The sequence below is a fragment of the Cyanistes caeruleus genome, chromosome 10, assembly GCF_971803275.1.
Source record: "Cyanistes caeruleus chromosome 10, bCyaCae1.hap1.1, whole genome shotgun sequence".
NCBI lineage: Eukaryota > Metazoa > Chordata > Aves > Passeriformes > Paridae > Cyanistes > Cyanistes caeruleus.
This window is the reverse complement of record NC_141710.1, coordinates 9,515,085-9,542,214: the sequence shown is the minus strand read 5'-3', so window position 1 is coordinate 9,542,214 and position 27,130 is coordinate 9,515,085. Positions and strand designations below refer to the sequence as shown.

Genomic DNA, 27,130 nt, shown 5'->3' with positions numbered 1-27,130 from the left:
CACCCTAAGCATGCCACTTAGGCTCCAAAACCGACAAGATTCTCCTTCACATCCTGTGATGTTACTGTCAACCCTGTGCAAATCTTGTGAAGGTTTATACCAGACATCTACCCATAAGTAACTGAATTTCCCCTCAAAAAGCTCAACGAAGAAATACAGGAGTGCAGGAAAGAAAGTTGTCTTTTAAACCATGATTGCTGAATTGACTCCAGGCCGCTCTGGAGACAAATGGTTGAAACCAATGTTTATCTCAGACACTTACTATAAATTTGGTTTCATGACAACTTAGTATTACTGGATTCTAAGAAAACAATCTGAAATGTTACCAATACAGTACCAAGATCTTGTCCATGTGCTCGTTCATTTCCTTGTACAAAAAGCAGCGAATAGCCAACATAGATTTGGGATGTCCCGTGTGGGCACAAAGGAATCTTTGTTGTCTGACTATGCCGGGTAAAGATAAATCCTTTTCTTGTTGGACCAGCAATGATAGTACCTGGTGATCCAGGTAACCCCTGCAGACCTGGAAAGCCAATCAATCCAGGTGGTCCTGTGGAGGGGAAATAAATATATCTGCAAGTATTATATTGTATTTTTTTATTTTTAATTTATTTTAAATTAGGGAAACTGCTTGAAAACTAACAAAAAAATCACCAATAACAACTTAAAAACTGGTAGTATTTGTTGCAGATATAGGAACTCCTTCAGACCTAGCTCAGGCAGCTTTACACTGCATAGCTTCATGGAACAGTGAGGTATTTTAAAGAACCATGGCTATTTTTACCAAAAAAGCTTAAAGTAAAAACATTTTGTGATGCCTAAATGAAAATGTTTGGTTCTATTTTGATGTAATAAAAAGGCACCCTGGTACCTAGGGATTTGCACTAGTGACAAGTGCAAGTGTCAAGTGACTAAACAGAAGTGATTAATAACAGAAAAACACAGTCAAGGCATATTTCTGTAAATTATTATTTCAATTGTGAACATGCATCTGCTAAAAGCTAAGAATGTGCTTACATGTGTCCCTAAAGCTACTGTGAATGTTCTTTGTTACAGAATCTCAATGCATGTAAGAGGAAGGATTTACAGAAATCAGCAGTACAGTTTATCTGTAAATTCAGTAGTACCAGTGAAACAGAGATTCTGCTTTCCTGTACCTCTTTGTCCTGGAAATCCCCTGTCTCCTTTTGGACCAGGCAATCCTGGATGACCTGGATGACCAAAACGTCCTGGTAGACCTTTTACTCCTTTAGGTCCTAAATTGCAATCAACAAAAAAGGCAACAAAAAGAGGCATACAGCAGTTGTTATTCTAGCATTTAGTAACTGGTAAAAAATAAAGTTAAAATCCCCATAGAAACTAGCTGTGTTAGAATAAAAGTATGAACTTAGTAAATTTTCAAACTATCTATAATACTACTTCATCATCTTTCTGATCAGGAAGATTACAAGGAAATATTGAATGTACTGCAGAAGAATGCCTTCAGCAAGCCTGCCCCCCTGAAGCGCTCCCTGCCTGGGTGCAAAGCTGTGATACTGGAAAGGGTAGCCAGATACCCACTGCATATCCACATCACCCTACCTTCTCCTTCCTTCCCCACTCCTCACAGCTGTGGCAGGCTTCACTTCTGGTGCCAGTGGAGAAGAAGCCTCCTTCCCACCCCCAGGTTAGGACAAACACAATCACACTGGAGCACATCTAGAATACTTCTATTACAGGTGGTAATTCCTTCCTCCCCACCAATGACAAACATCCTGAGAATGGTTCTGGTTGTATGAAAATGGGGAATGTTTTCATCCACTATATTCCTTAGGCTTATGTTGATGGATGCACTCACTGCAAGGGTGGAGGGGAGATGGAATGGGAGAGTTAAGAAATATTAGGGTGTTAACAAGGTACAAAGAGCTATTTTTAAATATGGTGAGGTTTTTCTTAGACATGTTAATTTTCTATGCAGAAGTTTTTCCACCTAACCAAAATGTTCTACTTAGCAGCACACACACAAACGTGCATAAAGGTAAAAACATAAATCACCTTGTACTCCAGGAAACCCTTGAATTCCTTGATCACCTGGTGTTCCTGGGATTCCTGGCAGTCCTGGAGGACCCTTGCTTCCTGGGATGGAGAATATTTTTCCAGAGACTCCAGGTGGCCCTAGAAGCAAAAATATAATGAACATCTATTTCTGTACATTAAGAGAAAGCAAACAAACTATGAAACAAACCAAAGAAATCAACCTAAGTAAGCTGGTATTGGAAGAAGGGTTGGTTACCATGCTGGCCCTTTGGTCCCCTTGGCCCTTCTGCACCATGTGGTCCTGGGGGTCCTTGATTACCCTTTTCTCCTAAGAGAGATTGAAGATACATGTCTGGTTTAAAATGTGAAAGCAACAGTCAGAGGTTTGTTGAAAAGTCCTGCACAACCCATGCAAAGTTCCCAAAGGGTAACACAGCCTATAGACTCATTTGAAATGGGAAAGTGGGTTTCTTCATCTCTGCTACAAATGTATCATTTATAGGTCAAGTGCACTCAGTTTATCAGATGAGACTGTCATGCCTGTCTATATGAAGGTTGGTCCTTAAACCTAATTTGAATTCTCAATTTAAGACTATATAGTCCTTTCTATCTTACATGTTTGTGTCACTGGATTTGCAGCCTTCAAGTAGAGCTCAGCTCCTTTTAACCCTACTGTCAGTTTTGCTGAAGGCTTTAAGAGATTTGTAGAGTTTTTGATGAGAAATTTGGTGATTCTTTTCACTGTGCACAATATGAGGTTACATTCAGACTATGGTCCACAGTTCTGCTTGAAACAAAAAAAATAACTAAGAAGTATTTTAAATACCACATTGGGAAATCTGACACATGTGAAATGAGAGCCTGTTGTTTAAGAAAGATTACTGTATGTTGCCAATTTGCCAATGAGAACAAATGTAAAATGCACAATAGTTAGTATGGATTACTAACAGGTGGGTTAAACAGGTAATGACAATTCTGTGTGACTGTAAATCGTGCAATTGGAAAATGAGAATACTGGAGGAATGCAGGCCTACATCATATTTAAATCACTAGAAAAATGTCTAAATTATAAGGATTTTTAACCAGCTACTGAGTCAACTTACCCTCAAGAATATGAAATTAATAAAGCAAATACATTTAACAGTTCATCTTCAGATAAACTGTAAATTAGATTATAACTGGGATTATGTTTACAGTGAACAGAGGACCCAATGCTATAATTATGATTAAATGCTCTTGAGTTCTGTAGCTAAGAGGTTGTTGAAAAGTCACATTTTCTAGCAGTGGTGGTGCCAATTTCCAATTGGCAGACTCAATGCCAAAATCATTACAGCTCATCACTCACTAAGGACAAACTTGTTTTGAATTTGCCTGAAATGGAGGTGGTTTATGTGTCAGACCTTCCTCACCTGAATATCAGTTTGGACACACCCAGAGCATGTACCTCAGTGAAAACTCTCTTAGTGAATACTTTCATTTTGACCTGATTTACATCCCGATTTTCATGGTAAAACCTCATGTTTCTAGATTCTCTCATACACAAATACTGTCATAACTCAACATGTAAATGATTGTGTTTGGCACACAGGAGTGTACATAATAAATATATGAATACCTTTTACACCTGGGAATCCAAGAAATCCAGGGTGCCCTCTAGCACCAGGATAGCCTGATTGACCTTCTATTCCCTGCAAAACAGAGAAAATCAGTAATAATCAGGAGCAGTATCTTCACACAATGAAATAGATTTTATTTTACTCAGAATATTCAAAGCACTATGCTCACAGACTATGCTGCAACTAGGACTACCTTCTCCACTTTTAAGCATGTTAGAAATAGTCATATTATTGTTCATATTATGGTGTAATACAGAACAGCCAAGGAAATTACATACCAGGAATGAAAAAATCCAATTCTTATTGATCCAGTTAAGTCCATAAAACCTGCTTCTATTCATTTTTTTATTTCCTCTATTACAAAGTGTTTTTGTGAAAATGTGTGAGGGGATGCTTGTTTGGGTTGGTTGTTTGTTTTGATATTTTGGAGTGTTTTTTCATGGTAAGAGCAGACTATCAATGAGAAGAGAAGCAATATTCCTTCCACTAACTTTGGGACCAGGAGGGCCAATGTCGCCAGCTGGGCCCCTTGGCCCTGGTATTCCATCTGCCCCTTGGACACCTTTGCTTCCTTTCACGCTGAAAGTGGAAAGACCAGGAAGGCCTGGAAAACCAGGAGCACCTATACAGAAACATCAGAATAAGTGAAGACTACTGCCAGTAGCTTTTCACATAGATTACACACAACACAGTACAACATTCAATGTTATCACCTCTATGATTTCCAAGGATATATAAACACTTTTTTAAAAAAAATATCAACAATTTTTTCCTTAGCCTGATAATTTAACCTTTAATTCAAGATCAGAACTTAACAGTACTCTTTAACACAACAGGTTTTTTTATATTCTCCAGCTGTAGTTAAGTTTGGAATCACAGAATCATTTACCTTGGAAAAGACCTTTAAGATCATCGAGTCAAACTGTAAATCTAACACTGCCATGTCCTCACTAAAACATGTCCCTAAGTGCCACTCATGCTATCTCACTTTGTTAAAGTTGGATCTCAGCTACCCTACAGACCACATGGGAGGAAAGCAAGATAATGTAATCAGGTGGAATCAAAAGCTTAGAGATATTTTAATTTAAATACCGCTGCACAGATCATTTTGTTTGCAATGGTAATACTGCATTAATTGCTAAAGGGACCTGTTTAATTATGAAACTCTCTTGGGGGAATACCTCTTTCAACCTTGAATTCTGGCCAGGCTGACTTCTTTCAATTATTGGTATATCCTTTCAGACAAATAAGGAGTTCCAACAACACACCTGGTCTTCCACGTGCACCAGGAATACCTCTGTTCCCTTTCTGACCAGTAATTGCCATGCCTGTGGCGCCCTGAAATCCAGGTAACCCCACTAAGCCAGGAGGTCCAATGGGTCCTCGATCTCCTTGATGACCTTTCACACCTGGAGGCCCAGGAAAACCAGGCAGTCCCATGTCCCCTTTGATTCCTGCGAAGAGTAAGTATTACATGTGGGGAAGGCTGTCAAGACAGTGAGGTGATGCGACAACTCCAAATATGCATTTCCTATATGGCAAAGGTGGAATTCAGCTCTTGTTTTTAGTACAGAGAAGTTCCCAAAGCCACCTTGCTGCCCTAAAGCAAAATAGTTGAGAATACAGGACTCATAGCAAAGTACACATTACTTTTTTAAATTACGAAACCCCCTACAAATTAAAAAAAACCCTGACTCTACTGCAGAGATTGCTCATCCCAAGGAATAAACTTGAGAGAATAGACAGACCAGAGAAGGGAATATTTATTGATGAATAAGTAGAAGAAGTGCTTCTTTGTTCATCTGAACTAACAAAACCTTTTAAACTAAATCCCAGGTGGAAGCATCAATATGAAAGCAACAAAATGAGAGACTATTCCAAAAGGATGTTGTTCTGAAGTTGATCTTAGAGAGCTTTAATTTTACTTTTTTAAAGTAAAGCAAATCAATACCAGCACTAGAAATACAGTGTAAAACCTAAAAAATGGAAGAGTCACTTCTGTTTATCAATATAAAGGGGAAGATGAACAAAATTAAAATGCAACCACTGCAGCTTTCTTAAAGTATGCTTATTATCCAAAAAGATCTTGTTTTCGTAAAAGCATACTCTGTTAATCAAATTATGTATTGCAATAAAATTTCAAAAACTCTAGGATGTGTATGTCACCTTCCCAAGACCACAGAAGTTCAGCTTCTTTATTTCCCTCTTAAAATAATCTAAGCTTTATAAGCAAAAACTCTTGACATTTAATATATAGGACCAATCACTCTTTATTTCTTGTACTTGACAGTACAGAATCACTCTTGATTTCCTCTGACACTCTTAGGGCCATTTCAAACATATGAAAACAGAAGGGGACTTGATGGTTCTGGTATTTAAAATTTAAGCTGTTGCTTTTTGAAAAGACCACTCACCTCTACGTCCAGGAATACCTTGAAGACCAGGGACCCCTCTCCCTGGTAGTCCTGGAAAATATTAGGTCACATTACACTCAAAGACCAAAATAATTTTTAGAAAACATGACAGTTTTCTAATATTTCCTACATTTTTTCAGAAATCACTGAATCAAAAGATAGAGTTCAGTTCTATGTAAAATAAAATGTATTATTTCTATTTCTTCTATACAAAAAACACAAATTAACTTTTTAAGTTTTTATTTAAAGGAGAAACTCTCATTGGTCAATCATATTTGAGGTACATTCCACAAAAATAAGCTTCTTCTTTTTTCAGAGAAAAATCAGAAAAAAATCTGCATTTAATTGAGTTATTAAGAAAAATAAATGTAAATACTTACACAAGAAAATATGTTAACAGTGATTACTTCAAAGTTAATATGAAAAAGCTTTTTAAATACTATGATTGTCTTCTCAGTATCTTCTTGATACCAACATGCAAAGAAGTATTTTCAGTGTAAAATTCTGTTAGAATTCAGTGTAGGCCTGACTCAATCTGAACATTGATAACATGAGGAGCGACATTTAAATGAAAGCTTTCACAACCCAAGTTCTAGGTCATGGAAACTTCCACTATTAATTCAGGGAAACACTGGTTCCTTTTATTTTATATCCACGTAAGACAGAAGACTCCTTGGAAGGGATTTTGGTTCTTTTAATTGCTTTAAAATTAAAACTAGAACAACTGTAACAGCAGTACTTTGACTCTTGCAGACGTGAATGTTTTTAGGTGACATTACAACAAATCACATGTAGAACAGAGCATTTATAATGCTCTTGGGTTGTTGACAGCATGTACAAAAATTACATAGAAAAACACATATAATCTTCTACTTAAAAACTTAGCTTTGGCTCCACAGAAGCTCCTTAGTAATCCTTTCCAAATAATCCTTGTCACTATAATTACAGAAAAAAACAATTGTGAAGTAGATCAAAAATATTTCACTGGTGTTACCTGGTTCTCCCTTTACTCCTGGGGGACCAGGCATACCATCCTGACCTTGAGTACCCCTTTCACCAACAAGTCCATGTTTTCCAGGGACTCCAACAGCACCTATGAATTACAGTGGACCACAATATAAGTTTTACTTCTGTAATTTTACAGTGAGAAGACTTTACACCCCTTTATTAAAATTTAATTAGCTCGGCTACTTCAAAGATAGCTGTGTTGGTATAGAACAGCATATAGCTTCTATTGAGCTCACTGGACTTCAGTAGATTTAACACCCCCCACTATTTTCAGAGACATAATAAAGCCTGCAATGCATGCCTCTCTGTTGCTGCTTATACACACTGCCCCTGAGGTATATTTTTAATTCTGTTTTAGTTCTGTTGCTTTAAACACAACTACAACTCTGTCTCTTCCTACTCCAGTTAATTTTCTTCTCTTCATCTACCTATACCTTAGTTTATTATTCTCTTTTCGGAGGTAGAACCTTAAGAACTTAAGTCTTTTTTATAATTCTGTGGATATCATATCTTGAGACCCTTGGATATGTACTTACATGAAAAACAGCAAAAAGCTTTCTGGTAATGAAACAAAATTAAAACTTTTTGCATCAGCTGAACTGGTAACATTGAAAAGTATCTGTTAAAAGGAAGTAAACAAAGCCTCAAACTGAACTGAAATCCCAAACCCAGGGCAGTGATTTAGGAAAGATGCTAAATACCATACCAGGAGGGCCTGGGACTCCCTGCTGCCCTGGGCGGCCCTGGCATCCTTTAACACCAGTATCTCCAGGGAATCCATGTTTTCCTGTAAGACAAAAGAGTGTGGCAGAAGGGAAAAGGCATCACCCCTATATCCAGACTCGGTTTAAGAGTTTTGCTATTGTTTCTGCTTCTGCCACCTGCAAAAGTTCTCCAGGTGAACACAAGCAGGCCTAGCTGCCCTGACCACAAAGGAGCTGTTGAGGTTTACAGCAGTCAATATAAATCATTGAGCCACCCCCAGGCACCCTGTGCATTTGGAGAAATTATCTTCTTCTACAAGCATGTTGCCAGCTCACCATCCCTCCAAAAGTACCCCATACCTGGGATTCCTGCACCTCCAGTTTCCCCTCTAATCCCATGTGGTCCTGGTACTCCTGTAGGTCCTGGATGACCCTTGGAGCCCTTTTCTCCTTTGCTGCCAAAAGCTCCTGGGGGACCTGGATCTCCCTGAGAAACAGTTGCATGCAGGTAAAGAATCACAGTGAAGAATAGAAAAATCATGTGCAACTTTAAAGGTTAAGTACCTGTAATCATGTTTCATTAGGATTTTGACAAATCCAGACAAAAACCAAAGCAAATTAAATACGAGGTCTTCTCATAATAGCACTGATCTTTTAGATATAGCTAAGATCTATTTTTAATCTTTACAAATCAAGTTGTTGCTAAATATTTTCCCTGGCCTGGTTTTCCCTTCAATTTTATTCTACCAGCTCTTTTGATCCAAACATCCATTCCTTAGGTAATATGCAGCTATACAAAATACTGAAATGCGTATTTTTTTCCTTGAATTCCTACTGACTTTTTTGACAGTAATCTCACTGGGACTACCCAGCCGATACTGAAAATAAACATATCATTTAGACAGATTACAGGATTTATAGAGGAATTTACAGCCTCAGCCATGCATTCCAGATAATCTCATAGGCAAAAATACTTCCAGTTATTCAACAACCAGAACATGTGAAGTTAAACTATCCAGTTGATCTAACTTAAAAATACTGGTTTGTTCTTAGCAATATACATTTATGACCAAACATAACTTACACTGAATTATATACACATTAGTAAGAAGAAGAAAAATAATCTTGTGCAAAGATATTACCAGACTGTCAAAACCAAACAGTACAAGTTTAGATTACAAAACTTTTGCATTTGCTAAGATGAGGTTTTGATATAGTTTTTAACACCCTTGTTCTTAATGAATTAGGAACTTTTACAGAAAGCAAGTTACTTCAAGATATTTCATCTTTATAAATAAGAAATTCTTGCACAAAAGAAGTGAAATATAATGAAACAATGAAATATAATGAAATAAAAAATTTCTCCTGAGTAATGACACAATCAAATTTTTGTATTTCTTACCACTAACAAATCATCTATTTCTGCAAACTCTGCAGTTCTTGCTTACATGCTGTTGTTCTGTTTCTACAGTCAAAGGCTCTGCCTAACAGGAAAATTTTTCTAGTGCCTTTATACCTTTGAACCTGGCTCTCCTGGAGGCCCAGCAGATGGGTACCCAGGATCTCCTTTGTCACCTGGAAAGCCACCATAGCCCGGTGGACCAGGGTCACCTGATGGTCCTGGAAAGCCTGGAGATCCTTTCTGGCCTTTTGGACCTGGAAAAATACCAATAGTGATACCATTCTTAAAAGTATCATAATTGCATTTCACACCTCATGTTTTGTGAGCTATTGCTTACATATACAGATGTTAATTCTTCATCAAAGCAATTTAAACTTTTATTTTATTTTTAAAAGGAGGTTCTTGCATGTAACAATATAGAAATTAAAGAATTTAGATAGAGAGGGAGAATTGCATTCTGCAAGTCAAGCAAATGCTGAGGTGAAGATAAATCTGTGAACACTACAGAATAAATCCCAGTCTAAATATTGTGTGGTGTCCCTACATTAACAGCCCAGACCTGTGCAAAAGCTTCTAGAGAGCTCTATGAATTTGTAATAGGTCTTGAGAGAAAATGACCTGGAATTCCCATGTCTCCTTTGTCTCCATGTGCACCTGGGAATCCTTGTCTGCCAGGAACCCCTGGAAGACCCATAAATCCTTTGTCTCCTGCAAGATGAAGAAATAAATGTCATCTTCACATATTTGCTTTAGACAATGTCTGGATGTTAGACCTGTCATGAATACAAAATCCTCTACCGCACACCTTCTTTTGCTATATTACTATTTTATAGATAATCAACATGGACCCTATTGCCCCAGACACAGATAAAATGATCATAATTGTTTTCAGAAAAATCAAAGAAATAAGAAACATTTTATGTATCAACATTGAAGTTAAGGTTTGTGACCACAGCACTTAGGAGCCACTGCAATATACTTCAGCTGAATTTGATCAAGATCACAAATTTGTATTTATGCACTGGATTCTTTCATTGCTTGAACTCCAGTTTACTTTTTGTGCACAGAACAATCACATTATTACTTACTCGTTATGGATTTTTCATGACTAGTATATAATAAAAAGCTCTTGAGTGTGACCTTGGCACTTTTCCCCCTACTCACCTTGAGATTAATTTAGCTAAATTAGCACTCAGTTTAATGACTAAAAGATCCTCATGCACCTAGAACACTCTTGGAACATTCTTCCTAAATTCCAGTGTGCCAATTCCTGACATTTTTAAACCTGCTTTTCACTGGAAACTTGCTAACTTTTGAAATACAAGTCAAGTATGTAGGCTTTGCAAAGGGAAATATAATTATTCTGAAATTAAAAAAATCCTAAAATATTTTTGTACAAATTGGTAATATTTTAGAATTAATTTTTAAATAATACTGCAAATGCAACCTTTTTACTTTTTAGAAACATTAATTTTTATTCACTGGCTTTATCAGGTTTTAGACTTTATTGTTATTCAGGATTTAATATTATTTTTTATTACGTCATCCCAAACAGTGGTCTATATTTGAAAGAAAACAAAGAATCATTTAGTGATAGCTGCTATGACTCAAATAGCAGCTTTTGAAATTGCTCAGTTTCTGAATTCTCAGAAAAGCTTCAGAATTAATACAGAAAATGCAGTGGTGCTTCTGGAGCCAAGCTGGTGTGCATTGGAGCAGCAGTATCTCCCTGTCCACATGGCACACTAATTTTCAATATAAATATTCCATACCTGGTAGACCAGGCATTCCTTCAGACCCATCAACACCTGGGGGACCTTGCACACCAGCATCTCCTTTTTCTCCCCTTACACCCATTTGGCCTTGAACTCCTGAAATGAAAATTTTAAAAATATTACAAAACAAGATCTTAGAATAAAAGTTTTTGTACAAAGTTTAAAATTTTATAAGTCTTTAAGCTAATGAAACAAAAGTAGAGCATAGGATTTTCACTCTGAACACAGATAAGCAAAACACAAGCTCCTATCTAACTTCATATTTTTCATATGCAGACAATAGGAAGTTCCTGAAAGCTTCCATAGGAAAACATGGATACAAAAACCCAGATAGTATTAGTTAAGCACATAGAGCTCATACCGAGAGTTCATATTAACATTGCAAATAATGACATTGCTTTGCAATCCAGCATCTGGTTGGTAAGTGCAGTCATTTCTTTGCTCACAGAATACTAAATGTGTAAAAACATGAATGTATAGCATATTTATATGTAAGACTCCTGGTACTACTGATAAATTATTTAGCATTAAGAGCTTTTAAATGGAATAAGGACTTGTTAAAATTGAACTGAATTTTCAATGTAATATCCAATGCCCCATAAATAAGAAGGCAGTGTTCTAGTGTTTAGCAATAATTATTTCAAAACCATGTGAGTATTCTCAGCAGTACAGTCAGTTTATTCAGTATTTTAGAGTCCACTGGAACTGCAAAACAGATGACAACCCTGACTAGTTTTAATGACAGAACAATGAATGTGTACCTCTTAAACCTCGTTCTCCTTTGTCCCCAATACCAACCAAAGTCTCAGATGGCCCAGGAAAACCTTTATCACCTGGTTCACCTTTTTCTCCAAGAAATCCTTTTCTTCCCTTTATTCCTGGGAAGCCAGGAGAACCTGCAAGAATATAGAGTGAAATTTTCTGAAGAGGCTTGACTAGATGATATAATAAGGGAAACCAGATAATGCCAATCTTCAAAAGCAATTGTAATTTACATATGTAAATATAAATTGCAAATCAACAACCTAAACTAGCTTCTTAACTGCTCCAGTCATCTATAAAACACCTACAAGTACAGATTACTTGTAGCAAGTAATGATTGTCTTTCCTGCAAGACATGGAAATTATTTCTTACAGTGAATAAATATACAATCTTGTGTCTGTTAAATAAATACAATAATGGTACCTACACAGGATGGAAAAAAAACCAGCAAAACTTCTCTCTGCTCTTTATTGAGCAAATCACCAGCCACTTTAAAAAATGAAAAAGAAAAGGTAGCAAGTCAAAACTGCTGAAAAATGATGTTGTCATTTAGTCTGCAGACTGCACATATGCAGAAGACAGATTTACCAAAACTCAAAGAAATTCCAGTACAACATCTGTACTCAGAAGTGATAATACGCACAAAAAAAAGGATCACAAGACTAACTTAATTCCTGTATTCCAGGTGATAACAAAGGCAGATAAAGTGGTCACTCACCTCTGATACCAGGGCTGCCTGGCCTTCCAACCATGCCAGGGGGTCCAGGAATTCCTAACAGTCCCATTACACCTGGATCTCCCCTTGCACCTGTGGGATTGAAGCAATAGGAACATATTTATTAGTATTAGATCAGTTAAACAGAACATTACTTCAGAAATCTACACATCTCATTTCAGTGTTTAATTGCTTATTTTAGTTTTTGTCCATTTCTGTAACTGTCCAAGCCAGTTTTCTCATCTTTAACCACAGGATCATGATTTATAACCCCCAAATTACCTAAATTAGTAGCTGCAACAGCTCCTACAAATGAATATAACTAACAGTAGGGATAATGCATCTGAGATACCCATACAGGGATGAGAGATCAGTCATGAGATATGTGGGAATTACCTTCCTTTCTGGCTCAGGAGTAAAAAACCACCTGGGAAATAACTCCCTCAAATGCCACCAGAAGCCTATGTTTGCATAACTGAGTCAAGTGCTACATGTTTATGTAAAACTTCACAGATCCACAATATAAAAAGCATGTACCATCTCCTTACCACAGTGTAATAATTTGATATTAAATAAAAATCTTTATTAGAAATCAGAAGTATTATATGACTGATTTATTTTATTCTTTGAAACAAATTTCAACGTATTTCTGAAAGAAAAAACCCAAACAAATCAACACTATGGGGACCACTTAGCTTACTTAGTTAGCTCTTGGTAGTGACAGAGCTTGATCTGACTCAATTCTATCACTCTAGATCTGAGCTTTTAAGAAAAAGAAGATGGCATTACAAACTTTTTGAAAAGGGACGCTGAGTAAGAACTTAACACTTTGCACTCCCATTGTGAAGGGGGAATTGCTTTGAATATTAATTATTTCATGTCCTACTGCAAAGATGTTACTGAATAAAAAACTACATAAAATGCTGTTCTCAGGAGATTATCACAGAAAGTTCCACATTGTGTCAAGAGAGCTTCAAGATACGCTCATCATTTAAGGAAGAGTTATTTATTAGTTTTCCATAAAATCTCAATGATAAATAAGTACTGTTGAGGGAAAAATATTTCAGCATCTTCAGTCTGGAAAAATATGACCTTTTTGCACACCTTATGGCTAAACACCTTTCTGCAAAGACTCACTTAATTGCTACATCAAAACAAACACTTGGGGAATCCTTACCTGGCAAACCAGAGATTCCTGGCCTTCCAGACTGTCCCTTGGGACCAGGTAATCCTGTATATCCCTGACGACCTGTTAATCCAGGTTCTCCAGGCTTTCCATAAATTCCTGGGATACTCAAACCAGGAGGACCTAGGTTTCCTTTTGAGCCTTGTAAACCTCTTTCTCCTAAAAAAAAGTGCAGGACAGGGTAGTATGATAGATCTGTCTGAAAAACAAACCTTCATTGCTGTCTTTACACCATAAGCATAAAACTCTTCTTGAACTCTGCCTGTCGGAGGCTGAACATGAGATCTGTAAGGCCAGTGACACATTCAGAAAATCTTACAAGGGCTGTGGATTGGGTTTTATGAAAAGAGGAAAAGAAAAAAAAAAGTGAGAGTAGACAAATTTGTTTTTTCTCAGAAAAAGAAGAAAAATCCAAATCCGAAAACCCCACCGATTTTGCATTTACTCCTTAAAAAAAAATAATTAAAAAATCCTTTTGAGATAATATATAAGAGAAGGAATGTGCTGCATACCTGAGTGTGTTTTTTTAAAAAAGAAAATCATATGCAGTACAGACAAGTACTTTTGGGACCCTAAATTGTTTTCCTACCTAGCGGAGCTCTTCCTTTCTTTTATTTCTTTAGCAATCCCATTGCACCACAGAATCTAAGTTCAGTCCCACAGAGGAGATATGACTGAAATATCCTTTTTCCTGTGGAATTTGGGTCAGTTTGTGATTACTGTTTATACTGTCTGGTGGAATCAGGGTCTTAATCCATCTTCATCAGTGTATGTGCTTCCTCCCTCTACAGAAAGAGCATCTTTTAAATGGACTCATGTTTTCTTGCATACTATTCTATAACCAATATCCAGAAACAATTTCAGCTCCCTCAGGCCATTGGAAGGCAGAAACGAAACCCATACTCACCCAGCCAAATGGCATTTTTTGGGTCAGAAAGTCCTACCTGGTGGGCCTGTAGCTCCCTGGCCACCTGGCAAACCTGGCAGGCCAATAAGACATTCAGCAGGTTTCCCTGGAAAACCCGGGTCTCCAGGAACTCCAGGTGAGCCACGATCTCCTAAAAGACATGAGAGCAGATTCACAGCCAAATTAAGTTTTAGGCTTTGAGTGAACTTCGTTTGACTTGGCTTTTATTAAAATAACTTGCTGTTCTCCCTGAACTTCTATTACCTCTTAGGCCATCATCACCATCATAGCCAGGATGCCCTGGTAGGCCTGGGAGTCCTGGAAGACCACTTTCACCTTTTGAGCCAGGACTGCCATGACCTCCTGGTGAACCCATTCTTCCTGGTTCTCCAGGAATAACCATGCCTGGCTCACCCTGCAACACAGACAGAAATGTAAACAGTCCTCTCTGCTTTGCAAATCTGCCAAAAGATTTTCTCCACTGTGGGAATAATGACTTTATTTTATTAGGGTAATTCTCCTTATTCCCTTTGGATCTTTCACACTATAATTTCTAATGGCCCCAGTTCAGCAGACTGTTGGATGTTCCTTATTGGCCAGCTGAGGAATTAATCTAGACAGCTTTTAAACTATGTCTCCTAACCCTAAGAACTTGCTACTGGGCAATGCAAGACACTTCCCTCCTTTTGGTCTTTAATGCATTGGGATTCTTTCTGTAGCTGTGAAAAGCTTTGGATATCTATCTGAAAGTGGGGGTGGAGTTTGTGCAAATACAACTTTTCCTTTTTTTATATCGTAGTCACATTGTTTTTAACAAATTATTTTTTTAAATACTCTAGGTCAGCACCCAGATATGTCTCAGAATACTCAGTCACATGCTGGGGTTTTGAAAAATCATTCTTCTGAACACTGTTTTGCATGAAGACTGGTTTTATCATAAGGACCCCAAGTGTACTCCCTGACTGAAAAGTTTGAATTAGTAGGTTTTTTAGCTGACTGAACTGCTAGTGGTTTTGAGTACCAGCAAATCAGTATGTTCATAAAGCAGGTCAGTAGACCTGAGCTTATACCAGTCACTTGGACCACAGAGGCCACTTCACATCCAGATGTTCTGTGACATCAAATACATATTCAATAGTTTAAAAAAAAAAAATGAAATTCACAACCTGAACCCCCTTCCTTCATCACATCAAAAAACACACAAAAGAATCAAATATGGACACACACAGACAAAAAGAAATGCAACGTTTTCAAATCATTTAAGTGTTAATATTTTGTTCAAAATGAAATCCTAGTTACAGAGTAGTCAAGAGTCAGTAGATTAGCTTCTGTTGATCAGCAAAAGTAGCTGCAGTATTACCTCCAACCTACTTTCTTCATGCTTCAATTCAACAGAGCACTTGCTTAAATGAAATAAATACTTACTTGTCAATGACCTCCATCAAATAAATGCTTAATTGGATTTCTGAACGGGCATCTTTTCATACGCTGTGGCCTTAATTTATTTGCTATAAGCAATGCAATAGCCTCCCTTGTGGTCTGAAAGCTGAAGTAGGAAAACATCCCAAACACTTGGAATTCTGAATCTTGTATTTGGATCTAAAATTTTGGCTTGAGCTCCTTTTTACAGAAAGTATTTAATTTCATTTCTAACTACTAAATTTCAATTTAGTTTGTGCGTAACTAGACAAGAAATAAAGGAATTCCTATATTCCTTACAATATTTTACTTATTTGCTCAGTATAAAATTTAATGAATGAGACCTATGGAAAAGTCTGCACTGTATTTCTAACCAAACCTTTTGTCCTGGTTGTCCTAGGTTTCCAGCTCGTCCTGGATCTCCAATCTTTCCTTCACAACCTGGTGGGCCTCTGCCTCCTGCAAGTCCTTTATCACCTGCAAAAGGAATTAAATGACAGTGCAGATGCTTTATTTTACAAAAGGGTATTTGCACGTGCGTGTTCATGAGCCTCTGACACTAATGGAGCTTACATGAGCCGAAGGGAGCATTGGTGAGGCCACACCTTGCATGCTGTGTCCAGTTCTGGCCCCTCAGCTTAGGAAGGATGTTGAGACATTTGAGCACATCCAGAGAAGGGCACACAAGCCCTATGAGGAATGACTGAGGGAGCTGGGGTTGTTTAGCCTGGAGAAAAGGAGACTCAGAGGTGACCTTATCACTCTCTACAACAACCTCCTGAAAGGTGGTTGTAGTCAGGTAGGGGTTGGTCTCTTTCTCCAGGCAGCAACTGACAGAAAGGGAGGACACAGCCTGAAGCTGCACCAAGGGAAATAAAGAGTGATGAAGTATTGGAATGGTCTGCCTGGGGAGGTGGTGGAGTCACTTGCCTGGACGTGTTTAAAAAAATAGACAGGATGTGGCACTTGGTGCAATGGTTTAATTGAGATGTTAGGGCTGGGTTGGACTTGATGATCTTAGAGGTCTCTTCCAACCTAGTGATTCTGATCTTGACTTCAGAACTGACCTGACACAGAGCATCTTGCTCCTTACATATTCACTCAAAATTGACTTTAACACTATTTGTTATTAAATGATTTGAAGCAAGTCGCTGTTCTTTTTTTAAAGTGAACCCACTCTGAGCAGCTTGGTACAAATCTTAGTATCTGAGCTTTTTCTGTTAACTCCTGTCCTTACCGGATTATGAGAATTTCCTAGTATTTCTAGTGTTCAGAGGGAATTACAACTTTGCATGAGGAATGACCAAATTTACTGTATTAAAAATGTTTTCTATTACCAGCACAATAGAGCAGGTATTGCACTGAACATAACCAAAATTGATTAGAAAGTACTGACACTCATACAGCTCTGTCTCTGTAATACATATCCAGGTAAAGAGAATCCCTCTGAATTAAGTGCAGCACTCAGATGAGATAGCTGCACCTGTTTGGGCAGTATTCCAGAAAGCATCAGTGTCTTTTAAAATATTTCCCTACTGTCAGCTCTGATACTTGATACTCTGAAATACCTCAAAATATTTCAAACTTGCAATTTCTAAGACTTAAGGCAGTAAATTACAAGACTGCTAAAAACACTTATCTGTCTGTAATTGATTTATTTTTTTAATTTGCTAATTATTTCAAGGTGTACTTTAAATTTTTTTGTTTGCTGCTTTTTCTTTTTTTTTTTTAAAGATCAAAAAGAGTGTTTTACCTTTTGGACCTGGGTTTCCAGGAAACCCAAGTCCTGGAAAGCCTGTGTCACCTGTTGGTCCTGAATGTCCTGGATCACCTGGCTGACCTCTTGCTCCAACCCTACCTGTACAAAAAAAAGAAGTAAACTGTGAATTATCTTACCACAGAACATCAACTTGTAAGATTAGGTGTGTTATAATTTATCATTATCAATAAGGAGACAACTGTAGATTATATTAGAATTTATTTCTCCTCCACTGGAGGTTTTCACAGTTAAAATGTTAATTCCATTCACAATACCAAAGCATGTATGAACCTGTGAGTTTAATGCAATCTAGCCAGATTCCAAATTACTTGAAACACCTACATGCAGACAAGAATCTTCCACTCTTGAGAGGTTACAAACACATGTTACAGAGGTGAGGTTTAAAACAGAAGCAACTTTAAGAACAGAAGCTACCATAACATTGTCAAAAAACTTCCTGTGCTGTTCAGGACAGTTTTAAGGACTGTTTTTCTAGAAAGCCCAAGCAAAGATGACTTACAGTTAACCAATCTCTGATTTTAACTGTTTTGCTGATTTAGTGTTGTACTCACCAGGCACTCCTGGGGGTCCAGGTAAACCATGTGGTCCCTGAGGTCCTGGCAATGCAGGTAATGGAATTGCCCTACTGGTTTCTCCTTTCAGACCTTCAGCAAATACATTACAAAATATTACAAAAGCATGTAGATTGGCAGTACGTATTCTCAAGCATTTAAAAATATTAGTGATCAATCTTGGCTAAAAATGTCTTCTACAATTTCCAAATTTCTGAAACTACAACAGATTTTGAAAAGCCTTCACATCCTGGCATCATTAAGTAAAATAATTTTATTGACACCTGCAGTCTATATCTCAGCCCTCCTGCAGCCTAGTGGAGACCCAGAAAAGGAAGCAGAAAGTCATCAGGAAAATGATGCAACTGAGAAGTGCTTAAATCTCCAGCTCCATGTTATAAAGGCTTCAATGGGCATTATCATTAAGCAAGCTTGACCGTATCTGCCACTCAGCTGAGTTTTTCCACTGGTATGTTTCCAGCAGTAAAAATTATTATGCTCTTTACACATAACCCTGATGGTTGCATCTGGATGCATATTTGAATACTTTTTGTTCAGTCAAGCACTGGGATACATTGCCCAGAGATGTGCTATTTTCACCTTTTGAGATTTTCAAGGACAAGTGGATAATGCCTTGACTAACTTTGTCTAATCTCAGAGCTGTCCCTGTGCTGAGATGAAACTCAGACTGTAGAGTCCCTTTCAACCTCGATTATCTTATCACCCTAAGACTTTTGCTACTATCTTCAGGGACCAAAGCTGAGACAATGCTGTGGAAGTCCCATGGCAAGGAGAGGTTTCTCTTTTCATAAATCATGTCTTTGATTTCAATCTATCTCTGCAATTTTAATCAAGTATTTCTTAACAAAGGTAAAACACAGTAAAATAGGGAAGCTACAAACCAGCTTCTCCAGGTAATCCAGGTGGTCCAGGTATTCCTTTAGAGCCTTTAAAACCTCTTACTCCTTGTGGTCCATAACCTGGCAGTCCAGGAAGCCCCATTTCTCCAGGAAGTCCAAGTATACCAGGCAAACCAGGTAGTCCTCTATCTCCTTTTGATCCAGCCAATCCCTAATGATTACACATATATACCAAGGATTACTTGGTTTCCATACCATAACTTTCGTAACAAAACACCCATTTCTCTGATAATAATCTAGTATTAATTTAGTAACAGAGCAATTCTGATAATTTAAGAAAAATTTTTTTCCGCTGATTTACTTGTGATTAAATGAATGTAAATTTGAATATCCATGGTTACAAACAGAGGTCTATTAAGAGGGAAATTCTACAAATAAATACAATTGCCTGGTTTTTTTCCAATCAGTGTTATTGTGCTGTACACTTTTCTTCTGATTTTAAAACACATTTGGCATAAAAACAAAACCCACCTCATCTCTGACTCTCTTTGAATAATGTGGAGTCAGGTTTAGAGACGGTTATATCTGAATCATGTTAACAGTTTCTCAGCCAACATAACATGTTAATAATTGTTGGTTTTTGTTTCTCACTGAAGATTAACCCATAAAGACTGAAGAGGAAGTATTTGAATCATTAAGCTTTATAGGTATTCAGGAAAATACTTTTTAAAAATATTTTATCCATCATAGAAATCCAAGAAAATGCTCCAGTATCAATATCCAAATTAACACCTCACTAGTGCAATGTGTGCCTACACTGGCCTCATCTCTCTCTGGTATTACATCAGAATCTTTCCTTCTTTCACGTGTATTGGTTGTTACAATTGAGAACAGTACCCTCAGTTAGGTAGGGGATATTCAGTTGAAATATCTGCATAGATTAAACAGATTGTTGTACAAGGCAAAATATTGACTTAGGTTTCCATGACTTCCATACAAATTGCAAGAAGTGCCTACCCACCTCTTCACCTTTAGAACCCTTGGATCCTTTAGAACCAGGTCTTCCCAGAAAACCACTTGAACCTCTTCTTCCTTTGTCTCCCCTGGCTCCCGGATCTCCTCGCTCACCTTTTGGCCCCTCTGGATGTATATATCCTGGCTCACCTTTTGATCCTTTACGTCCTTGATCTCCTCTAAAACCTGGAGATCCCTAGAATAGAGTTATCAAAAGCACTTCAGTGCTAGATGTATGCCACCTGTTTTAAAGTTTTTTGTTTGTTTTTTTAATTAAATACCTCAGAGGGGTTCTCCCTATAGTCATTTTTATTCTCTGTAATAGCACACTTCAATGAACAGGTTATTGTGGTTTTTTCCCTTTCTTTTTCTCCTGCCTTTACTTCCTTTGACAAGACTACCATTTCATTTATGCTACTACAAGCAGGAATAACGTAGCATAATTTAATAGGTAAGACCATGGCGCAAAAAGAAGGACTTTATGACCTAGTTAGAGATTTCTTCTCCACATGGGAATATTTCCCCAGAGACACTCTTAAGTGTCACAGCTGGCTCTGTTCATAGTAAACTTCCCTCTCCCTTCTCTCCCCCAAAGGTTACAAAGTGGGTACGCTATCCCAGCTGAAAGCACACTGGGCTCTAGTGATCTTGGGCTCATAAGTTCTTCGGGGCTCCTGGCAAAGCCTGTTAGCAGACTCATTCTGCATCTGTACAGCAGCCACCATAGCGAATACCTGTGCATGATTTTTTATTGGACAGCGCTGGTTGTACTTTCCCATAAATAATCAATACTACAGGCACAAGTTAGCACAACAAAGTAACACATGTGTGGCAGCAGGTGGCAGACTTCCCCCTTTATAATATTTCCCAGGAGGGAGTGACTTTGCATCCCTGAAGAGAGTATGATGAGAAACAAGTTTCTCTGCACAGCTGGGGCATTAGCAACTCCAGAGTATGCTGGAAACAAGAGAAGCAAGAAGTCTGACAAAGATCACAGCACACAAAAATCTATACATGCTTTACAGCCACTGCCATGATTATTGAATTATATAAACGAGCAGAAGGTAACTACAGACTACCCATACCAGAGAGAAAAAGCAGTCTCAACACCATGAAATGCAGCACAGGTTAATCACACAGGTATTTATTTACCTGCCTCACTTCCTGAGCTAACTTGCTGCACTGAGCAACCAGGCTCATGTATAGCTGTGTGATCAATACATCACATTGTCTGCCTTGCCTCCCATGCTGACACATTCATTACTACAGGAAGAACCTTGTTGAGATCACCCAGTGTGATACTGCATGTAACACCAGCCATGAGATTTCTCTGAACTAATTCTTGTGGGATCTGAATGTTAGTCTGAAAAAACAGTCTTACTTGAGCCCCTGGAAACCCTGGTGTTCCTGGAGAACCTGGAGAACCTTTTGGACCTGTTGTTCCTTCTCTACCTGCAAAAGAAACAGTATATTTTGTAAAGAAAAATGAAAACAAGGACATAGATTTTGACAAGCTCTAATAACTGGACCCAGTATTCAATGTTTCTGTTGTTACATTGACTATTCATCATAGACTGATCTGGCTTCAGTCTGCACCTAAAGACTATCAGCACTCTGAGTTTTGATGTTTTAGGGCTTGTGCTCATATCAGCAGAGGGAGCTGCACCAGGTTCTCACATTCACCACCACCTCAGGACTAGTTTAAGGACTGCAGGCTGCAGACACACCCACATCTGATTTTCATGCTAAAACCAAAATCATTTGCACTCCTACTATCCTGTTAGGAACAAAATAATTTACCAGGCATGCCATCCTGACCACGAGGCCCAGGAGAACCAGGAAGACCAGGCATTCCTGGAATGTAGCTACAATCAGTACACACAAGAGCATCATCACCTAGAATGAAAAGAAATCATTAGTTGCTCCACAGCAAGTAATTTTCAAGCTTAACTAATGTGCTACTTAGCTTGTTATAGCTAACATTTTTTGGTCAGGAGTGGTAGAACCATAGCTTTGATTTTGCTGGAAGATCACTTCCAAGACAGTACTAAGTTACCTTTGGTTAGAAAGTCAATCAGAACTGAGTATAACTAATTGAAAGGACAGAAACATTTGGTTTAAAACTCTTGATTTTTTCAAGTCAAGTTTTAGCAAATAATTTGGATGCAGTCACTCTACTGACAAGCCAAATTCTCAAAAGAAGTAAGGGACATAACCTTCCAACTGAGCTCTGTAACACTCAGGGTCATTGTCATGACAAGCAAAGGGTAAAGAGATTCAGCAGCTCCTGTGGCTGGAAGTTGCAGATTCTTTCAGAGACAAACTGTCAGCAAGAATATAACAACAGGAGAGTAAAAACTGTACAGGAGAGTGCCAAACTGTAGTAACTGTTCATTCCAGTGAAGATCTACACCCTGCCACAGTTCTGTACAACTAGTGTGCAGCACTGGCACATCAATGCTCTTTTAGTTGATGGAAGGGGAGGAAGACATCTCACTATCCTTAATGAGTGTTCTTAAAACTCTGAACTCAGCAAATGACTTAAGAAGTAAATTAAATTTAAAAAAATCTAATAAGGATCCATGAAGATTACTGGATTTGTACCATCTACTTCTGAGTGACAGTTATCTGTCACTGAACTGACCTCTCATGCCAGTGTCTCCTGGAGGTCCGGGGGGTCCTGTACGCCCTGGCTCTCCAGGAAGTCCTGGTAGGCCAGTTCCAAATGTTATTCTACCTGTTAATGAAATGAGCATGGCACCATTACATCACAGATTATTCAGACAATTCTCTACTTGCTAAGGGAGAAAAAAGTTGCAGGGATGAGCTGGAAGCAGTATTCTGATCCTTATGGGTCCTTTACAACTTGAGATATTCATCAATTCATTTAAAAGAGAGAGCTACCTGGAAAAATCCAAAACACCTGCAACTAGAAGTACCTGGTTCTCCTGGAGGACCTGGCAATCCAACAGAACCAGGCATGCCAGTAACACCAGGCAGTCCTGGAGGGCCTACAATACACAAGCCAGTTTGTCCTTTCTCTCCTTTTGTTCCTTTTGGCCCAGGAAATCCTGGGGGACCTCTCAGACCAGGTCTTGACACACCTAACCAAAGGGGAAAATACAAAAACAGAGTTAAACAAGAAACAGCATTTCAAAGCTAAGTAATAATTCAGTAGTATTAGTGACAGACAAACACACCAAACCCATTCCACAAATATTTTTTATCTTGAAATATATTAATCAAAGTGAGAATCCACAGACATTTAAAAATGATCTTTAAACTAAGTACTTGACCCATCAAAGCTCCTGGGTGACAATTTCTTAGCACTTTGAGATGTTTTTTAAATCATCTGAAATAAATATTTGATAAAGCTGATTCAGTGTAACAGACAGGAAGAACAATGTATTTTATTATTGCATATACCTGGTCTACCAGCATTTCCAGGAGGACCCTGTGGCCCTGCAAAAACAAAATATTAGAAACTTGAGTTAAATCACTCAATACTCTACAAAGTCACTGTTCAATTGCTTTGAATACAAACTTTGATCTTTTGCATTTTAAGCTTGAAAATTAAAATAAACTTGGTTTTGCCTGAGTAGGCATCTACCTCTCATGCAATCATTGCATACTTGTAATTATTTTTAAGGGTAAATAATGCTATACATCAAATTCTCAGGATACATTTCAAGTCAGCAATTAGATGTGAGTTTAGGAAATATTCTTCTGAAGGCAGAAGAAGGCTGCTCAAATTGTAGTCTGCAATATGCCCTTTGAGTGGACTGCCCTTTCTACAGGATTATAGTTTTGATGTCTCACTCACCAGGCATGCCACGTTGACCTTTTGGTCCTGGAGGTCCAGGGGGTCCTTCATCCCCTTTTTCACCAACCACATAATCGTAATACTCCGCCTCAAGAGAAAGGAGGTAAGAAAAGAAAGATTTGCGAGAATGGAGAATCACAGTACCTCGCACTGAATACTTGATTAAAGCAATGTTTTGATCTCATTCATAATTTTGATATTCTGAGACCACAAGACCTTACTAATTACAAGCAACTAGAAATGAAATCATAATTCTTATTAGCAGCAGTGTTTTTTTAGTACTCTGTTAATATCACAAACACTTCAGCTTTTTACAAAGCTATTTCTTCTGAACAATTTAGGTGGAAGGTTTCCATTAGGTGCATATGGGGCCTTCAGGGAAGCCACTAGGGAGACAGCAGAACTAGACAGTGAAATAGTATTCAAACTCTTGCTTTCTTTATAAAGTGTTTTTAGGGTGTTAGAATTAAGGCCCCTTATTCTGGAAATGATTAGAAATTGGTTTAAATATTAACTCATGTGAATTTCTGTAATTGTTCTTTGGCAGCCCAATCTCCTGCCAAAGTTGCTGGATCCAGGTGAGGTCTAAACAGGCACAGATATTGTATGCAATTCCATATGAAGGAAGATCTCATCTGTGTGAGAATCTCAGCAATATCAGTACTTTGTGGAAGCCATGCCTGATTAGAGCATTACAGGACATCTATTATTGCCTCATGCAAACAATTTAGATTATTCTTATTCTAATAGTTTGGAAAAATGATATATGAAGGTAATTTACACTTACTCGACCACAAGCTCCAGGTGGACCAGGGTTTCCTTTCATCCCCTTCATCAGAGAACAGAGATAGGTTTGTTTATTAAAAACAATATATGGAATGACATTTACCCACTGTTACTTCAGTACATTGCTCAAAACATTAAAGAAAAACAACTGTCCCCGACCAGTCCTTCACCACCCGTCTCTGTTCCTTACACAACTATTCAGCTGCATACACCAAAACCTACAGGAACTCATCAGCAGACATAGATGGACACCTGTTCAAACACATGGTTTGTTTCAGCTGATTCATTCAGTATCCATGATACCCTTACTGGTCATCTCTTAGGCCAAGTGAAACATATATACACAGTGATAAATAAAATTATAAAATAACCCCTAAATATACCTTATCCTCATCCTCAAAAGCAATAACAAAACCATTGGACAATACCTTAGCTCCTTGCCTTCCAGCCAGTCCTGGCTTGCCCTGTTCACCCTTTTGTCCCTGCAGGTGACAGCACACAATTTTATAAGGATTAATCTTTTAGCACTGACAACAGTAAGATCTAAAATGTAAAGCTTTAATCTTTCATGGTGATGGCAAAGGGAATTCAACTTGGTCAGGAGAAGAAACTGCAGTGGAAGACCCAGTTTGAAGTACAGCTCCATATCTGCAGGAAAAGCTGCAGGTGTCCCATCCAAACCTGCATTTATTACAGCACATTCCAACCCTCCCAAGGGGAAGCTGCTCTGCATGGCACAAGTGTAAGAGTCTCTGATCTGTTCACATGTGCAGTGGGCTATTCTGGCTGTAATAATTTTGGTAAGATATTTATAAAGTCACTGCGACTCCAGTGATGTTGTGAAAGTAGAGATGAAGTAAATAGAACTGATAACAATTGAATACAGTATTTCAAACACATTTGAACAACTCCAACTTTTAAATTAGTACACAAATGAGACTATTTTGCTTATAAAATGGCATATTTTAAGGACTATATGTTGACAAAATGACAGTTTAATAGCTATCAGTCATCTTGTTTCAGGCCAAGACAGCCACGACCCTGAAAACAACTTTTCTTCATAACACAATGCCTTTGATCCCAGTGATTAAAAACGATTAATTTCTCTTCTCGATTTATGTTAAAGGGAAGCTATAACTCTTTTGCAAATATGTCAGTGTGACTAACCAGAAAAAACTCAGTAGAAATAATTTGCTTAACTTGGAGTGTGTCTCAAACTTATTAAACAGTCAGCAGCAAGCCACAGGTCTTTTTATTTGACATAGAAACAATGACAACTATGAACTGAACCTCTGCCTCCTGCACATAGATCTGTGAGGACACGATATGTTCCAAGGCCAGCTGCATGAAGGAAATGTTGTGTATGCAAATCAACATTTTGAAACACATTCCACAAAGAGAGAAAAGTTGTGACAGAAAGATAGAATTGTCATAAACAGATGACTATAACATAGAAAACATTTAGAAAGCTTCCTTCATTACCGGTAAGCCAGGTGGACCTGGAGCACCTTCTTTTCCAGGCTTCCCCTACAAAGGAAAAATGTAAAATGAAATAAAAAAATTTAAAGTGAGGATATTGCATTCAAAGAGCACAGCAACTCGATGCTGTGCACATAACTGTAAACTGTGTAAACTGTAAAAAGCCATTCAAGTTAAATTATTCATTAATCATAAATGAAGTTCATAAAACTCTGAAAAACAGGTAGTAAGATACTCCATGGACATTCCTCCTCCTGTGGAGGATTATTTGTGCCAGACTCCAGCAGTACAAAGTGCCTGGCAAGTGCAGAAAACTTGGTGAAAAATCAGGTTCTTGCAGAAACAAGACAAATGATAAAGCAATACAGCAGCAAGCAGCCCTTCCCATGGTAAGCTTAGAAGGACACTGAAGGAAAACTCTCTGAACCCCATTTCTGTATGGGACAACTTGAGGAGAAATTACTTAATGAGAAGGATTAGGGAATGCACTTCAAAGGTATCTGAAGCAGGGCAATAGATGGAAAAGTAAAAACAGAAGGAGGAAACATGTCAGAGGTATCTGCTGCTTTCATGGCCCATGTGGCAGCATCTGCTGGGGTCCTGTATCTTGTGTGGCAACAAGAAACGACTGGTTGAGCAATTCATAATAACAAAATAAGGAGACCAAGGAAAGGGAGACAAAGGGGAGAAATGGGGAGAGAAACAGATTTAAATGAAAACATGATCATATGGATACCTTGCTTGCCACCTTGAAGACAGAAATGAAGAAAACTTGGTTCATTAAAATCCACAGCAGGAAGGCAGTGAAAAGATAAAATGAGGGTAGGGGGAGATTACAAGCTCAGAAAAACAAGAAAAAAGAAACTTTTTAGATTTTTTTCCTACAGAATAAATTAATGAAATCTAAAATAA

The 27,130-nt window shown here is 38.0% G+C and overlaps 1 protein-coding gene across 2 annotated transcripts in view; it reads right to left on the bottom strand.

The window, feature by feature from the left end:
- Positions 1–27,130, bottom strand: part of COL4A3 (collagen type IV alpha 3 chain) — a 58,818-nt gene that overhangs the window by 6,027 nt on the left and 25,661 nt on the right. For both annotated transcript variants that reach the window (XM_086844847.1, XM_086844846.1), the window contains exons 16-48: positions 26,222–26,266; positions 25,168–25,221; positions 24,741–24,782; positions 23,954–24,041; positions 23,557–23,592; positions 23,070–23,234; positions 22,775–22,867; positions 21,931–22,026; positions 21,512–21,582; positions 20,138–20,326; positions 19,159–19,327; positions 18,257–18,349; positions 17,679–17,783; positions 16,305–16,402; positions 14,771–14,921; positions 14,544–14,657; positions 13,591–13,758; positions 12,417–12,506; positions 11,697–11,831; positions 10,933–11,031; positions 9,779–9,868; positions 9,275–9,414; positions 8,119–8,245; positions 7,761–7,841; positions 7,041–7,139; positions 6,047–6,097; positions 4,901–5,086; positions 4,124–4,254; positions 3,632–3,704; positions 2,273–2,344; positions 2,035–2,154; positions 1,158–1,256; positions 338–550 (exon numbers count right to left, since the gene is read on the bottom strand). In XM_086844847.1, coding sequence (XP_086700973.1) covers positions 338–550; positions 1,158–1,256; positions 2,035–2,154; positions 2,273–2,344; positions 3,632–3,704; positions 4,124–4,254; positions 4,901–5,086; positions 6,047–6,097; positions 7,041–7,139; positions 7,761–7,841; positions 8,119–8,245; positions 9,275–9,414; positions 9,779–9,868; positions 10,933–11,031; positions 11,697–11,831; positions 12,417–12,506; positions 13,591–13,758; positions 14,544–14,657; positions 14,771–14,921; positions 16,305–16,402; positions 17,679–17,783; positions 18,257–18,349; positions 19,159–19,327; positions 20,138–20,326; positions 21,512–21,582; positions 21,931–22,026; positions 22,775–22,867; positions 23,070–23,234; positions 23,557–23,592; positions 23,954–24,041; positions 24,741–24,782; positions 25,168–25,221; positions 26,222–26,266 — 3,583 coding nt within the window. The remainder of the gene's footprint in view (positions 1–337; positions 551–1,157; positions 1,257–2,034; positions 2,155–2,272; positions 2,345–3,631; positions 3,705–4,123; positions 4,255–4,900; positions 5,087–6,046; positions 6,098–7,040; positions 7,140–7,760; positions 7,842–8,118; positions 8,246–9,274; positions 9,415–9,778; positions 9,869–10,932; positions 11,032–11,696; positions 11,832–12,416; positions 12,507–13,590; positions 13,759–14,543; positions 14,658–14,770; positions 14,922–16,304; positions 16,403–17,678; positions 17,784–18,256; positions 18,350–19,158; positions 19,328–20,137; positions 20,327–21,511; positions 21,583–21,930; positions 22,027–22,774; positions 22,868–23,069; positions 23,235–23,556; positions 23,593–23,953; positions 24,042–24,740; positions 24,783–25,167; positions 25,222–26,221; positions 26,267–27,130) is intronic.